This window comes from Carcharhinus amblyrhynchos, chromosome 15, assembly GCF_965287045.1.
Source record: "Carcharhinus amblyrhynchos chromosome 15, sCarAmb.v2.hapA, whole genome shotgun sequence".
NCBI lineage: Eukaryota > Metazoa > Chordata > Chondrichthyes > Carcharhiniformes > Carcharhinidae > Carcharhinus > Carcharhinus amblyrhynchos.
The window spans coordinates 30,418,606-30,436,177 of record NC_137338.1 but is presented as its reverse complement, the minus strand read 5'-3'; the positions used below and the strand labels follow the sequence as shown (position 1 = coordinate 30,436,177).

At 42.8% G+C, this 17,572-nt stretch overlaps 1 protein-coding gene across 5 annotated transcripts in view; it reads right to left on the bottom strand.

Annotated features, from left to right (window-relative positions):
• erg (ETS transcription factor ERG) overlaps positions 1-17,572 on the bottom strand; it is a 256,496-nt gene that overhangs the window by 17,437 nt on the left and 221,487 nt on the right. For all 5 annotated transcript variants that reach the window (XM_080203717.1, XM_080203718.1, XM_080203719.1 and 2 more), the window contains 3 exons: positions 12,641-12,792; positions 9,050-9,253; positions 2,546-2,626 (listed from right to left, as the gene is read on the bottom strand). In XM_080203717.1, coding sequence (XP_080059843.1) covers positions 2,546-2,626; positions 9,050-9,253; positions 12,641-12,792 — 437 coding nt within the window. The remainder of the gene's footprint in view (positions 1-2,545; positions 2,627-9,049; positions 9,254-12,640; positions 12,793-17,572) is intronic.

Here is a 17,572-nt window from a genome sequence, read left to right as displayed (position 1 = left end):
AAAAATTACTTATAAAAGCACGATAACATACAACTTTCAACATTTACATCGAATCTACTGCACAGGATCAGGTCATTCAGACACACTCATCTATGTTGGTGTTTATATTCCATACAAAACTTGTCCCATGCTGACTGTATTCTCTCCCCCCTCACATATCCATGAAACCTCTCTGAAAAGGCATCGAATACCATCTGATTCAGCCACTCCATTTGATAGTGAGTTCTATAGCCTCGCTGCTTTGTGTAAAAACAAATTCTCTTAAATTATTTATTTAATTTGACCTCGGTGTTATAGCACCTTATCCCCATGTTAATGTCTTGTCAATTACATTGCTAAATTCAAGAGAAACGGATGATTGATATTCATTGTCTTTGAACACAAATGAATAGGGAATCACCAGGGGCCATCACCCCTGCTTATTAGTTTATTGATTATTTGTTCTATATTAAAATAGGGGATAGCTGAGACACTGGGGGAAATGGGAAGAGAGTTGTGAGATTGACCAACTTGATAAATTCTCTCGACGAAGAACTCCTCTGTCCCTTGGTTTTGACTTGTGTGTGATTAACACTTACTGTTCTGCATTTACCCACAAGTGGAAACAATTTTGCTATGTCCACCCCATGGAATCCCTCAATAATGTTAAAGATCTTTATTTGGTTTCCTCTTTGTCACCTTGTTTTCAGGTAAAATAGCCACAACCTGCTCAATCCTTCCTGGGTAGTTACATCTTCTCAATTCATGGCATGGAGACCAGAACCGCACACAGTACTTCAAGTTTAATCTAACCAAGGTTCGATATTATCTTCATCCTTCTGTATCCTATTACTCGTGAATTTAACCCAATACTTTAGTCTCATTCTTTATGTCCTTATCAACTTACTTTGCTATACGTAATCATTTATCTTTCTGTCATCCCTATCCAGTCTATTTCCTCACATGTAATCGTTTCTAGTTGCTGTGATTGTTAATGATGATGTGGAGATGCCGGCATTGGGCTGAGATAAACACAGTAAGAAGTCTCACAACACCAGGTTAAAGTCCAACAGATTTATTTGGTAGCAAACGCCATTGGCTTTTGGAGCGCTGATGAAAGGAGCAGCACTCCGAAAGCTAGTGGCGTTTGCTACCAAATAAATTTGTAGGACTTTAACCTGGTGTTGTGAAACTTCTTACTTTGTTAATGATGCCCTCTTTATTGCTACACTGGGATAGAAACATGCTCTTTGTTTTGAATATACGGGTAGTACAAATCTTCTACTATAAGGTGTGTTTGATGGAGAAATGACATCCATGGGTGTTTACAGTTTGCAGTTTTGTCAGGTAACCTTTAATTTCCATGTAAGTATTAGTAAGAGCAAAGAACAGAGAGTGAATCTTGATGGAGCTCCATCTTTATAGGCAGGGAAAAAAATTGACCAGTCCACAGAAAACAATTTTGGTCACTGTCTTTTACACTAGTTGAAAATGAGCCAGCTCCAACAAGGAACATCAATACTCTGCAGATACCCTTGTTACTGGAGATAACACAGTCCTGCTCACTAGACTGAACTTCTGAATTTATACAAATTGCAAGGATGCTTCGCACAAGATAGGTGTCCTGCCTACAACATTAGTACCAGACATGCATTGAATAATCACAATTATTGAAAAAATGCTCTAACCTCTTCTTCTGCTATCTCCCTCCCATAGCAAACACCATTTGCCCAAGAACAGAGAAGTGCAAAAGCCCATTTCCCCAGTACCATTTTGTAAACGGCTACTTGGCAATGCACAAGTGAAGCGTCCCTACCTACAGGAGTTTCAAAGGATGAGGGTGGATCTCATTGAAACTCACAGAATATTGAAAGGCCTGGATAGAGTGGACATGGGGAAGAAGTTTCCATTAATCGGAGAGATTAGGACCCGAGGGCACAGCCTCGGAGTTAAGGGACAACACTTTAGAACTGAGATGGAAAGAAATTCCTTCAGCTAGAGGGTAATGAGTCTGTGGAATTCATTGTCATAGAAGGTTGTGGAGGCCAAGTCATTGAGTGCATTTAAGACAGAGATAGATAGCTTCTTGATTGGTAAGGGGATCAAGGGTTACTGGAAAAAGCAGAAGAATGGGATTGAGAAACTTATCAGGCATGATTGAAAGGCAGAGCAGACTTGATGGGCCAAATGGCCTAATTCTGCTCCTATATCTTGTGATCTTATGGTCTTACACTTGTTCCCTGCAACACAGCATCAGACCTCACCCCCGCAACCATAATAATTCTGCAGAAATGTAAAAATCGTCAGTTAAGGGGAGTTTGTGGGGAGCTATTCAGGTCCTACCGACCTTTGCCTCAGCATCGCAACTGTCTTGTGGCTTTCGTCTGTATGTGAGGAAGAGAGAATGACCCAGAAAAGGATCTCACAAATCCTTTAGCAGTTTCTACTTTTGGGTGGTGCTAATATTGCTAGCTATGGTTTATTATATAGGTTACTGTAAACCCTCATGTCGGATGGTGGCGGATTGAGTGGCAATGTGGATGACCGCACAGCTTTAATATATTACCTGTGTTTCTGGCGTGCATCAGACGTGGTGAGTTTTGCAAGGCTTTATCGACATCATCTGAAGTCAAATGAGGAAGTGGCGCTGCAAAATAGGAAATGATTTGATTCAACAGTCACCAAAACATTCACCTATTGAAAAGTGACAGTTACAAAGGAAGATGTTTGTGCCAAAGATTTAATAAAAAATGTTCTGGCCTGTGAACGATTTGGCTCAACAGGGCCTCTCAGTCATCTTGTAGTTCAGCACTAAAGTCTCTGCGGCTGAAGGTTGTAGGTTCAAGTCCCTCTCTGGGACTTAAGCAAAAAAATTCGAGGCTAACAGTTCAATCCAGCTGAAGGAGTGCTGCACTGTAGGAGGGGCTGTTATTAAGATGACAATTTAAACCAAGTGTCAGGTAGGTGGGAAAAATCCTATGAGTGCTATTTTGAATTAGAGCAAGGCAGTTATCATTGATGTCTTCGTCAATACCTACTCCTTAATTAAGTTCTTGTCATTAGCACATTGCTGTTTGTGGGAGTGTATTGTGTGCCAAGTATCTGCTGAATGCGGACATTCGAATTAGGAGCAAGAGTAGAGTCTACCCCACCATACAATAAGATCATGGCTGAACTGATTGTAACCTTCTGCCTACCCCCAATAATCAAATTGTCTCCACTGCAACAGTGTTCACTCTTCAAAAGTACTTCATTGCTGGTAAAGTGCTCTGGGGCATCCTGAGGTCATGAAAGGTACTATATAAATGCAAGTCTTTCTCCTATGTTTTTCTGAAGTAACAATGTCCAATTTTCTACCGCGGCCAAACCGACAATGGCCAGTGTGCAATTTTGCAAAGCTCCAATTTCTGTGTGGATCACACCACTTGAGTGAGCTGGAAATGTTGAATTGCACTTAGTGAGGGAAAAGGTTAATCCACTCTCTTTAAGCTTGCATAACTTAGCTGAAGGGCCAAGATCCTTTGTGTAGAAACCATCAGGACTGAGAAAAATAGAAGATATGCTAAATGCTTGCAGGTAGAGAGAGGGAAAGGGTTTCCCAAGTTTTGAGGTCCTGCCAACGGATGTGTTGAAAGAAGTAGGAGATGATCCATTGAGTCTTCATGTCAAGAAGGGCAGAATGAAGTCTGAGGGAACTTGGCAGGTTTAATACTCATTCAAATTGAATTTGATGATCAGCCATGAACATAATGAATGGCAGAGCAGGCTCGGAGGGCTGAGTGGCCTACGCCTGCTTCTAGTTTCTAATCAACAAAGTGACTAGGCAGCTGTACTATCCAGCCAAACTTGCTGCACATAGGTTGGAGGAAGTCCTGCTTGGACCATGGAGTGAAATAGGGTCATCTGGACTCAAAACGTCAACTCTTTTTTCTCCTTACAGATGCTGCCAGACCTGCTGAGATTTTCCAGCATGTCTTTTTTTGTACCATGGAATGATCTGTTCAGCCTGCACTTTGAGTACTGCATGCAGTCCTGGTCAATGAGACGCAGGGAGACACAAGTCCTGAGGTCATGCAGAGAAGATCTATAATATTAATGAATAGCATGAGAGGACTGAATATAAAGAAGAATTGAAGGAACATGACACTTTCAGCCATCAGAGAAGAGCAGGATACAAGCACATTATGAGTAAGTGAAGATTAATTAATGCATGGAGTAGGAAGTTCTACATTTGACCAATTTGTAATGTGTGGACAAGACAAAGGAAGCAAAAGCTCTGGAATTTGCAGGGAACAGTTGGGTATAGTGATGGGCAAAAGCTCTCTGGATTCTCGAGAAGCGTCCTATGAACCCAAAACATTAACTCTGTTTCTTCTCCTCAGATGCTGTTGTGTTTACCCAGCATTCTCTGTGTGTATATTATTTATCATTATACCCTCTGGTTTGAATCTTGTGGTACCAAGAATTGGCAAAATGTTACCAAATAAGTTCCCCTCCTATGACACTGCTGCAGATTCCTTTGACTGCTTACTTCCTATAGATCCCAACTGGGAAGTTCAAGATATACCTGAGAGACATGTCACCCATTTTTTTGTTATTCATTTGTGGGACATGGATTTTGCCGGCTAGCCAGTATTTATTGCCCGTCCCTAGTTGCCCTTGAACTGAGTATCTCGATCAGCCATTTCAGAGGGCAGTTGAGAGTCAACCACATTGCTGTGGCTCTGGAGTCACTTGTAGGCCAGACAATGGCAGATTTCCTTCCCTAAAGGACATTAGTGAACGAGATGGGTTTTCCTGATAATCGACAATGGTTTCATGGTCATCAGTAGATTCTTAATTCCAGATTTTTTTTATCAAATTCAAATTCCATCATCTGCCACGGTGGGATTTGAACCTGCGCCCCCAGAACATTAGCTGGGTTTCTGGGTTAATAGTCTAATGATAATACCACTAGGCCATCATCTCTCCTATTATAAACAGATGAATCCTGGGTGCTTTATGTCACTGCCAACAGTCCTCAATCCTCAAGTAATCCAGCAGGATTCAGGATGGGGGACTGGGCAGGTGTGAAGATGGATGGGGAAGTGTGGGGCGATATTACAGGCTAACATGAGGCTTTCAGAAGTGTTGTGGAGCTGGGAGGACCACCCTCGCTCCTGATGGCTCTGCATTTGGTTAAATAAAGAAAAACGTACCTTTTCAGCAGTGCCCACTGCTCACACATTTATCTCTAGATGTCATTTCACTTCCAACCTTTGCCATTAATCAAATCATTGCAGCAAAGAGTGTTTTCCACTTCAATCCTATTGCGCATTTTACAGCTCATGTTAGCTGATTAAAAAGCATGAAAATAAAACAGATTTGACTTGCTTCTCAACATGTGTGAGGAAGCTGTACAATGAGGCATAGAGAAACCAAATCATTGGCAGCCAATTTAACCAAATAATTCCATGATGTTTGTGATCATGTAAGCTGTATTAGGAACAACGGCCTAGAAATCTGTCAACACTGTCCTTTTGACACTAAACAACTTTCTCAGCCAACAAAATGGCTGACAGGAATTGGATGCTGAGTATCAGGCATTGGCAAAAGTCAAAATGCTAGCATGCAGGCTCAAACCTGCAAACACAGATAAGGCCCTTTGTAGATGAAATGCTAACCACCTCCCCCCACCACCCCCACACCATCAGCCCTAATACCAGATTGCTTTGCCCTGAGGCAACCAACACCAACTGCAGCTGCATTCAGCTGCATTACATAGGGGCTAACAGGTGGCTTTTAAAATGTGTCATGTTAGGCCACAGTTAACGAAATGTTTAAAAGTTACTGACCTGAATGTGAAGCTTGAAGAAGCAGATGAAGAGTGTAAGCTCAGCTCACCAAAACCTACCCCAATTACCTTAACTAACCCTCATCCCTACTCCTTTCCCAAACTCACCTCTACTTCTAATCACAAATCTCTATTACTTACCCCCATCACTGAAACCTCTCACTACCTCTCAACATAGGTACTCCTCCCTTCCCAATCGCCCCTTTTTCCAATGCCCCCTTCAAATTATAGAAACATAGAATATAGAAGAGGCCATTCAGCCCATTGAGTCTGCACCAACCCTTTGAAAGAGCATCTTACCCAAGCCTATCCCCATCCCCACATGCTTACTCTGCCAATTCTTCTAATTCCCTACACATCTTGGGACACCAAGGGAAAATTTGGTATGACCAATCCACCTAACCTGTACATCTTTGGACTGTGGGAGGAAACCAGAGCACCCAGAGGAAACCCAGGCAGACACGGAGAAAACATGCAAACTCCACACAGTCAGTGACCCTAGGCAGGAATCGAATCTGGGTATCTAGTGCTGTGAGGCAGTAGTGCTAATCACGGTGCCATCTTGTCACTCTTTTCTAGGCTTGTATGTGTTGCTGAGGCAGAGGTGGCCTAACCTGGATCGTGATATATTCAATATAAAGTGTCAGTAACTGTAAGTCCTATAAAACACCAACATTGCTGCCTGTGGTATAATTTCAGTCTCATCCGACTCTATCTACAATAATTATTTTGTGTCTTATATTGTATGAATTTTTTAACCATGCCAGTTCTGACCCTTATGTATTACCTGAAAATTTTATAGAATGGACAAAGATGGAAGCTTTAAAACATAGCTTTGAAAGACTTAGGGCCTTATTGAGTTAATATACTCCTAGTATGATATACACAAACAAATGAAACATCACAGGCAAGGAAAGACCCTCTACTCAATCCAACCCATCCCACTCAGCAGCAAAATCTTGCCTTTTTGTTTTATCATGGGACATTGGTGTCATTAGCAAGGTCAGTACTTGTTGCTCATCCCTAGTTGCCTTTAACAGATGTACTTTCTATCCTACTCACAACCAAGTGATGTCCTGGGGCGAACAAGAGAACAGATAACAACACAGGCAAATTCATAGAATCCCTACAGAGCAGACTATCTGGCCCATTGAGTCTGCACAGATCACAATCCCTCCCAGGCCCTGTCCCCATACCATCACTTATTTACCCTGCTAAATCCCTGACAATAAGGGGCAAGTTAGCATAGCCAGAGCACCAGAGGAATCCCACCCGAGGGAATGTGCGAACTCCACATGGACAGTCACCCAAGCTGGGAATCGAACCCGGGCCTCTGGCACTGTGAGGCAGCAGTGCTAACCACCCTCCAAAGATGTGCAGGTTAGGTGGATTGGCCATGATAAACTGCTCCGTAGTGTCAGGGGGACTAGCTAGGGTAAATGCATGGGGTTATGGGGATAGGGACTGGGTGGGATTGTGGTCAGTGCAGACTCAATGGGCTGAATGGCCTCCTTCTGCACTGTAAGAGTCTATGAAATTCGGGGAATAAAATCTGGGAAATCCTTCTCCACAGTTGAGAAAAGTTGTGGGGACAAACTGACCAAAAAAGACCAAGGTTGGCCCATCATCTGAGCTTTGCATTGCAGGGTGGCATGGTAGCACAGTTGTTAACACTGCTGCTTCACAGCTCCAGGGACCTGGGTTCGATTCCTAGCTTGGGTCACTGTGTGGAGTTTGCACATTCTCCTCGTGTCTGTGTGGATTTCCTCCGGGTGCTCTGGTTTCCTCCCACAGTCCAAAGATGTGCAGGTTAGGTTGATTGGCCATGCTAAAATTGCCCTTTAGTATCCTGAGATGCTTAGGTTAGAGGGATTAGTGGGTAAAATATGTAGGGATATGGGGATAGAGCCTGGGTGGGATTGTAGTCGGTGCAGACTCGATGGCTGAAGGGCCTCTTTCTGCATTGTAGGGTTCTATGATTGCTTGCTCTCGTTTAGAAGAAGTTATTGCAATTTATCCTGAGCTGGAAAGATTCAATGAAAACCTAGTCACTAAGGGGCACTGCATTTGTGTGGGTTTCAGGTAAAGGCAGAGAATTGTCATGTTAGTATGTGAACCTGATACCAATGGAGTGGTTGAGACAATAGTTACAGACACGTTTAAGAGGAACCTGGATGAGGGAGAAATAAATAGAAGGTTAAGCTGATAAATTTAGATGTTGTGTGGCGAAATAGGCATGTGTGGAGCATAAACACCAGCATTGACCTGTGAGCCAAATGGCCTGTTTCTGCACGCAAAACTCTGTGTAACTCTCATGTTATGCCCTCTGGCCTTTCCTTTGTGCTGAACAGCCTGCAACTTCTCATTCTCCAGTCTGAATGTTAAAAATATCCTCTTGGCCAAGATACGGAAGAACAAGTGAAGAGACATGGAACCGCATCCCAGAATAAGTCAGTGACTTTGGCCAAAAAGAAAAGCTAAGATGGAGCAAAGGAAGCATGGTTATTTCAAGCAAGTATTAGGAGTGTGTTTGCTTGATGCAAAGACAATAGAATTTTCTTGCAAACTACTGTTAATTGTGTCTTAACATCCACTTAGTCTGAGCATTAACTTTCCAACTGACAATCAGAGCAACAGAAACAGGGACTAAAAATTGTGGAAATACTAGGCAGGTCAGGCAGCATCGGCAGAGGATGAAAGGTATTGATGTTTTAAGCTTAGCCCTTCATTGGAATTGTTAAGAATGGGATAGATTGTGTGATAGTGGAAGATGGATAATAGTGAATGGACTTTATTGGAAAAAAAATTGGGAAAGATGCAAAACAACTGGCTATCGGTTACTTTACAGCGTTGTGAAAAGTTAAGATTGAGCCTGTTCAAACTTAAAGGAAGTCACTATGCATTGTTTGCATGATGTGGGCCAACATTTATTGCCCACTCCTAATTGCCCTTGAGTGGTGAGCCAAATTCTTGAGCCACTGCAGTCCATGTGGTGTAAGTACACCCACAGTGCTGTGAAGTCTTAGACATCTTCATAGTGCCTTGCTATACCAATTCAGAAAACAGCTAAGAATTAATCATATTGCTATGGGTTTATAATCACAACTGGGTCAGGGAAGCAGATTATTTTCTGAAAGAACATTAGTGAACCAGTTGATTTTCTGTTAAGGCAGTTGGTATCTTTATAGTCACAAGTAGTGATAGAAGCATTTTATTTCAGATTGACTGCTTGCTTACTCTCTCTCAGGTAGTGCAGGTGTGACATGAGGATGTCAGCATTGTAGCTTGGGGTGAGGCGCTGAAAATCCTCTTTGGTCATTTTGCAGAGTTCCTTCCCATCGATATTCTGGAAGAGCGGCACCTCGACATCCATCAAGCCATATTCCTTCACTGCCCACTCCAGCCACTGCCTCACGTGATCTGTGGACCATAGTGTAGGGTCTATGTGTGGGCGGGAGGGAGGTGGGGTGGGTCAGAGAAAGAAAACACACGCATTAGCAATGTTATCTCAACGAGCAAGCTTTATTTGACACACAACAATTTTATACCTAACTTTAATGCTTCATGCTGACGCTGAGCCTTTGAGTTAAAACGGATCCATTCATGGCACTAAGATCCTCCCCTTAACTAGTACAAACGTTGCAAAAAACTTAATAAAATGGGTTAGTTATGTGGTCATTGAATGAGTTTGTGTATCACAGAATCACAGAATCCCTACAGTGTAGATGGAGGCCATTTGGCCCGTCAATCCTGCACTGACAACAATTCCACCCAGGCCCTATCCCCATAACCCCACGTACTTACCCTGCTAACCTCCTGACACTAAGGGGCAATTTAGCATGGCCAATCAACTTAACCCGCACATCTTTGGACTATGGGAGGAAACTGGAGCATCCAGAGGAAATTCCCAACAGACATGGGGAGAACATGCAAACTCCACACAGACAGTGACCCAAGGCTGGAATTGAGACAGCAGTGCTAACCACTGTGCCACCCACAACTGATGTCTTTCAAAGTAAAGTCCAGGATACCCTAAACTTGGACAGAGCATGCTGGAAGAAAACAGAGAAAGCATCTTTCTCCTTCCTCCACAGATGTGTGTCACCTCACCAACATCTATAGGAAAACCTGGAACAAATGTTCCATCCATCATCTATTCTCTCCATCCTACTCTCCCAGCAAATTCATGCATAATTATCAGTTGGAGCAGAGATTAGAACCTGTTTACTCTAACTCAGAGTTAGCTTTAGAGTATCTGTGTTAATCAGGGACAGAAAGTGAACAGACAATGATACCCATGATATCCAGTCAGGTAATATCCCAATACCCTTTGCTAAGGCTACTGTGACAACCATAAGAACCATATGTGACCAAGCTATCAAAACATTTTGAACTCTCTGTAGGCCTCTTCTGTATCATAGAATCCCTTTAGTGCAGAAGGAGGCCATTTAGCCCATCAAGCCTGCACCGATAACAATCCCACTCAGGCCCCGCAAGCCCAGGTATTTACTCTGCTAATCCCCCTGATACTAAGGAGCAACTTAATTTGACCAATCAACCTAACCCACACATCTTTGGAGTGTGGGAGGAAACACTCCAGAGCACCCAGAGGAAACTCATACAGACAGTGGGAGAACATGCAAATTTCACACAGTGACCCAAGGCTGGAATCAAACCCGAGTTCCTGGTGCTGTAAGGCAGCAGTGTTAACCACTGTAGTAAAGGGTCTGAGTACAATACCGTCCACGCAGTGATGTAAGAAGGCACGTGGCCCAGATCTAAGGTCAGTGTGGTGCTGCGCAGAGATGTGTTAAAATCCAAACATGGAGATAGCTCCTTGCCTGTACCCTTTACTGTATATAGTTACAAGCAGTTAACAAAAACTTGCTGTTGTAAAAACAATAATAGCAATAAATTTGAAATAGCACTTAGACAGTAACAAGATAAATGCACAAGACTAAGAACTATGTAAGACATGAAGTAAAGCTAGTGTAACTATGCAGCACAGTAGCACAGTGGCACAGTGGTTAGCAATGCTGCCTCACAATGCCAGGGACCCGGGTTCAATTCCCGGCTGGGGTTACTGTGTGGAATCTGTACATTCTCCCTGTACCTGCATGGGTTTCCTCCAGGTGCTCCGGTTTCCTCCCATAGTCTGAAAGACATGCTGGTTAGGTGCATTGGCTGTTCTAAATTCTCCCTCATTGTACCCAAATAAGCACTGGAGTGCGTCAACTAGGGGATTTTCACAGTAACTTCATTGCAGTGTGAATGTAAGCCAACTTGTGACACTAATAAATAAATACTAAAACCATTAGGTAAAGATTTTGGGGGTTGTGCAGTATAAGGCTCTGGCACGCACAGGATTAATGTCAGACTGAGTACAGTACCACCTACACAGTGATGTAAGAAGACACATGACCCAGAGTTAGGATCAGTGTGGTTTTGAGCAAAGGTGGATTAAGACTCAACCTGGAGAAGGCTTCTTGGCCAATTCCCTTTACAGTATATTTGTGTATAGTTACACATGTTGAACAAAAACTTGCTGTAAACATACAGCAGACTACAAAGACTTCTTTAACACACATGTTCTGCAGCCAACACCATCCCAACATCTTACAGAATCTTTCATATGATATTTTTCCATTTATTTGAAAAACATTGCCAACACTTTTAATTTCAAGCCAAACAAAGGCAATAGGCTAGGAAGCAAAACTTCAAAAAAGGTTTGAAGTATTACTTTGTGAAATTCAACAGATTGACATTTGTATGTGTTCTCCAATCAACTGTTGATTTGTTACAGCCTTGCTCATGCTACCTGCAGAAATCCTTTCCAGAAACAATCAACAGGAACCTACAACAACTTATCATTTACTATGTAATGGAAACATAAAGGCAAAAAGAGCAGAGGAGAGTTTGACAGCAATACAGAATCACTTCCACTTTTCAAAAATCTCTGGTCTTGCTACAAGTTAAAAGGCAGAATATAACGTGAAACCTTGAAAACTTTGTTTCTGCGCAGCCTCACATTTTTACAACATAACGGGAGAAGCATAGTACGTTCATCACCCCATATAATCACATAGGTCCTTCCTCAGATTAGTGCCTTGTTCCTACCTTGACACCAAAGCTCACTTTCTGTCCCGATGAATCCAGGATGCAGGCAGGGGATGAGATTGCATCGCTCACCAGTCATACACCCCACCATGTCCTCAGCTCCATTGACCTCAATGGACCTGACAGCAAATTTATTTGCACCTACTTGACACCTTGTTCAAAAGACCATAAGATATAGGAGCAGAATTAGGCCATTCAGCCCATTGAGTTTGCTCTACCATTCAATCATGACTGACAAGTTTCTAAACCCTATTCTTCTGCCTTTTCCCCATAAGCTTTTTAATCCCCTTACCAATCAAGAACTTTTTTATCTCTGTTTTAAATATACTCAATGACTTGGGTTCCATGGCCTTCTGTGGCAATAAATTTTGCAGATTCACTACCCTCTGGCTGAAGAAATTCCTCCTCATCTCTGTTCTCATCCCTTTACTCTGAGGCAGTGCTCTCGGATCCTAGTTTCTCCTACTGATGGAAACATCTTCTCTAAGTCCACTTTATCCAGGCCTTTCAGTATTCTGTAAGTTTCAATGAGATCCCCCCCTTCATCCCTTTAATCTCCATCAAGTACAGACCCAGAATCCTCAAAAACTCAAGTGTAATTCCATTCCTCCCTGAGTAGCTGACTATTTCTGGTTTTGTGTTTGTCTCTGTGGCCGTCTGCTCGGCAACTTAACAGCGACAAGTAGAAAGAGCATCCTTTGCAACAATTACCTGCTGGCACAATCACTCTCCGCTCATTAGTTGTCATGTTGGGAGGTGGCACGTGCTTCTCCTCCATGTAGCTGCTGTAGCTCATTGGAACGCTGTCCGAACCACTGACCATCTTCCCTGCTTTCGCTATGCTGCAGTGCTCTGGCGAATTTCTGCACAAGTTAGAAAAAAGATTACATTACATGAAAATCAATGGAATATTTACGAGCCTAATGCAGGTGCTGTGTGGCTGGGGCACCTGGGGGTGGCTGGAGGAGGGAGAAGGAGCTTGGCATTGTGCAAGAACATATAGCCCTTCGAAATCTCTCACACACACACACTTCGGTGTTAAACAGGGGGAATGTTTTATTGGTGTGGTGTATATTTCACATCCCTTTAAAACACCAGATGCATTGCATAAAATTCTGCGTAGGGGGTTCTTTCGGCGGAACAGAATGTTAGTGATTTGGGGTCTGCGCAGGGCATTAAACAATTTAACGAGAGGCCTTTTAGCAGAGGCAACATGAGATGCAGAGATCAGGTTCTGGTCAAAGATACAAGGATTGATTGGTTGGAATGAATGGATTCCCTCTCTGAGTGTCAACTTGACGACACACTTTCAAAGCATGGCAGTTGTCAAGAACTGCGCCATCTTTATTTTATCAGTTTTATGGCAAAGCTCCAATCTTAACCCGCACTGATGAGAAAGAGGAAATGTGGGTGGTTTGAATTATAGCAGCTTGGCGCTCACTTTGCTCGCTCAACACTTGTTCCTCATGCCATTTTAACGGCCAGCATTCTCATCCCAGAGAAGGTGAGAACCTTATTAACCTGCAAGAGTGTGGAGTCTGCTAATGTCACTCAGCTCCTCGTCATGACTTTTAGGTTACGTTGTTGCTCCGTCAAGTAGCAAAGACCAGCAGCTAGGTCTAGAATAGGGTCAAGAATATAAAGTTAATTTTTTAAGAAAAGATTTCCCTGTGTGCCAGGAGGAGAAGAAGTGGTTCTTCCAATCCCAAAAGGACATTAAGGGCTTCACCTGAGATAGAAACAGAAACTGGAAGCTGGAGTAGGCCATTAGGCCTAGTTTCATCGGTGTTCTGACAAAGGGTCAACTAGACTTGAAATGTTGGCTCTATTTTCTCCCCACAGATGCTGTCAGACCTGCTGAGATTTTCCAGCATTTTCTGTTTTTGTTTCAGATTCCAACATCTGCAATGTTTTGCTTTTAATCTATAGTAAGAGTGTTGGCTCATCTCTCCCCTCCCCTCATCCAGAAGCTTTGAGGTCAATTGCTAAAACCACAATATTTTCCGGATGAAGTCTGAACTATCAGAAAAGTTTGGCACAGTGCAGGTATAAAATCAAATATCAAAGCAACCGAGGAACAAACTTCCTTTCATCCCGTTCCCTCAGAGAGATAGGAACAGCAATGTCATGGAACACTATCACCATCAAGTCACACATCATGATAATTGGGATTTTTTTTTTGATTTTATTTGTTTATGGGACATAGGCTTCGCTGGATGGCCAGCATTTATTGCCCATCCCCAGTTGCCCTTGAGAAGGTGGTGGTGAACAGCTTTCTTGAACAACTGAGTGACTTGCTAGGCCATTTCAGATGGCAATTGAGAGTCAACCACATTGCTGTGGCTCTGGAGTCACATGTAGGCCAGACCAGGTAAGGATGGCAGATTTCCTTCCCTAAAGGACATTAGTGAACCAGATGGGTTTTTTTGACAATCGACAATGTTTTCATGATCATCAGTAGATTGTTAATTCCAGATTTTTTTTAATGGAATTCAAATTCCACCATCTGCCTTGGCGGGATCTGAATCCAGCCCCCAGAATATTATCTGAGTTTCTGAATTAATAATCCAGTGATAATACCACCAGGTGGGCCATCGCTCAATTATCAAAGCTGGGTGAACATCTTGGAATTCTCTCTCTAAAACAATTATGGTAGCAGTTTTTTTTAAAAAAGTCTAATTATTTGTGTCTGAAGTTGGCTTACATTGACATTGCAATGAAGTTACTGTGAAAATCCCCTAGTCGGCACACTCCAGCTCCTGTTCGGGTACACTGAGGGAGGATTTAGCTTTGCCAATGCACCTGACCTGCATGTCTTTCGGACTGTGGGATGAAACTGGAGCATCTGGAGGAAACCCACACAGACACAGGGAAAACATGCAGACTCTGCACAGACAGTGACCCAAGCCGGGAATTGTACCTGGGTCTCCGGCACTGTGAGGCAGCAGTGCTAACCATTTTGCCACCATAATGCTCTATTGTGGTCTTTCCAGAAAAATATTTGAATCGGCTGTTTTTAATGGGTCTTTCAAGCTTTTGGCTGTGCAATGCATTGCTTGGGAAATGGAACAGATTAAAAACAGATGATCAGAGCGCAACCTGCAACATTGGAGTACTGTGAGAGGGTTTCAGGAGAGGTGAAATATGGTGAGAGCTTTCAGCACTGAGCAAAGCCTAGCTGAGGCACCTGATCCACAAATGCTGCATCACCTCACACCACAACACGTGGATGTCTGTCTAAAATCCATGGGGAGAGGGGTACGGAGAGTCATTTTCACTTTATGTGATAATGTAGAATGGCTGATATGGCATAAGCCTCAATGAATACACCTTCCCCAATTTCCAATTCCCATTGAGGTCACTCACCATGGAAATTGGTCAAGTTTTCAAGTGGCCAGCCAGCCTAATATCTCTCACATTATGCCATCACTTACAGTTAAAGTTTCCCACAGGGGTGAATGTAATTTCAAGAAAGCCTGAGCTCATAAGCCAGAGATCAGAATATTGATAACTATCCTGAGGTTGGCACTGGGATAAGCCTAATGCAGCCTCACAAACAGAGTAAATCCAAATTTTGTACTCATACTTCTCAATAACCCCACTGAAAACATAAAAAATAAGCAACAGTACATTTAAAGTATATTGTGGTGAAGTAACAAGATGCTTTGGTCACAAACAAAATGCTGTTCTTTTTAATGGGTGGTTTTCTTGCTTGATATGATTAAGATCGAGGTTGCCAAGTCTTACTGAGCTAAGTGGGCTTTTTTTTAGTTGCCTGAAATCAAGAGATGGCCTAGAAGTGACAGTGTTTGTGGTGTATGGTAATTTTGACCGTATTCAATGTGAGAAGTTTATATAAATCAGGTTCGCGAGTAGCAGTTGCTGGAATTACATCCGTTTGCTGAGGGTTGCCAATCTTCCAGAGCTGCCCTGGATTATCCAGAAATTAAGGATTAATCTCCCTGGACATTGCTGCCAGCAACCCAGGAGAAAAATCATAAGAGGCATTAAGAATATATATTTTGCTTTCATTTTCTTTAATGCGCTTGTGGTAAGAATATTTAAGAAAAGACTGAGGGGGTGGGATGAGGCAGGCTGGGGGGCAGTTGGAGATAGGTGGGAATGTATAGACACATCCAAGAACACTTCCAATCAGACCGAGCTGATAGGCCAACGTTCAGAGCTGTGATTGAGGTTAGGCCAACACAGACCTGACTGTGTTCATACAAGGAACATTGGCAAGTTAGTATGCAGCTACAGCAAACAATTCGGAAGGCAAATAACATGATAACCTTTATTGCAAGGGGATCAGAGTACAAGAATAAAGAAGCCTTGCTACAATTATGCAGAATTTTGGTGAGACCACATCTGGAGTTCTTGTGGTGCAGTGGGTAGCATCCCTGCCTCTGAGCCAGAAGCTCTGTAGTCCAGTCCCATCCCATGAATTGATGGCCAAGGAAGGTTTGTTTATAACCACAGTCAAATAGGTTGAGTGTCAACCTGCAAATCCTTCCAAACACGCCAGTGGCTGACAATAAGAGTAGGAGAGACTCCTGGTCAGTCACACATGATGAGGTGTGGAGTCCCTCAAGCTATAAGCCTCAAGCAATGGATTAGCGATCTGCTCTGGGAATTATTAGCTTTGAAAACAGGTAAAAGAAATGGATAGACGGACACCAGGAATACTGTGTGCAGTGTTGGTTTCCATATTTAAGGAAGGATACACTTACATTGGAGGTGGTACAGTGAAGGTTCATTAGATTGTTCTCTAGGGTGAAGGGGTTGTTCTCTGATGAGAGACTGAGTAAATAGAGCCTTTATTCTCTGGAGTTTAGAAGAATGAGAGGTGATTTCATTGAAGATTTTGAGTGGTCCTGAGACAATAAACACAGAGGTTGGTACTACTGGCTGAAAATCTAGAACATGGGGGTACAGACTCAGGATGAGGGGTAAACATGTAGAACTGAGATGGGGGGACATGCCTTCACTGAAAGAGTTGTGAATCTTGATTGTGGATGTGCTATTGTTGACTATATTAAATTTGAGATTGACAGGTCTTTAGTCTCTCAGAGAATCAAGGGATATGGGGATGGGTGGGAATGTGAATTTGAAAGCCAAGATCAGCCATGACCACACTGAGTGAAGAAGCAGGCTAGACAAGTCCAGTGGTCTAAACCTGACTTCTCCTGTCTTGTTGTGTGTTTGTGTGAGAGGAGGGAAGGAAATGTCAGCATGGGAGATTTCAGTATTTTAATATCAAATGAATTTAAACGGACATGGAAAATGTGACTTGTAAATTGGTGCCAGCCACATGTGTATCCTTGAAATGGTAGTTTCCATGGCAATTGAACACCAATAAATGCAACGAGCTATGTGCATAGCAGCTAGAAATCAAATCTAAATGAGTTCCTCATCAATACATGGAGCAGGCAGCACTGGTTATTTGCCTGCAATATTTCCCACCATAGCCTCTGAGCTGTCACACTCTGAAAGTACATTCTAATTAGTGCCTTGTTCCCTATCCCTTTCAAACAGGCATCAGTTTGTGTTGACTGAGCACTAAGAGGAATCGAGACCCTCCTCATGACTCATATATCAAGGCGTAACTGAGTCTCCTCCATTTGCTTGATAATGCAGAGGACA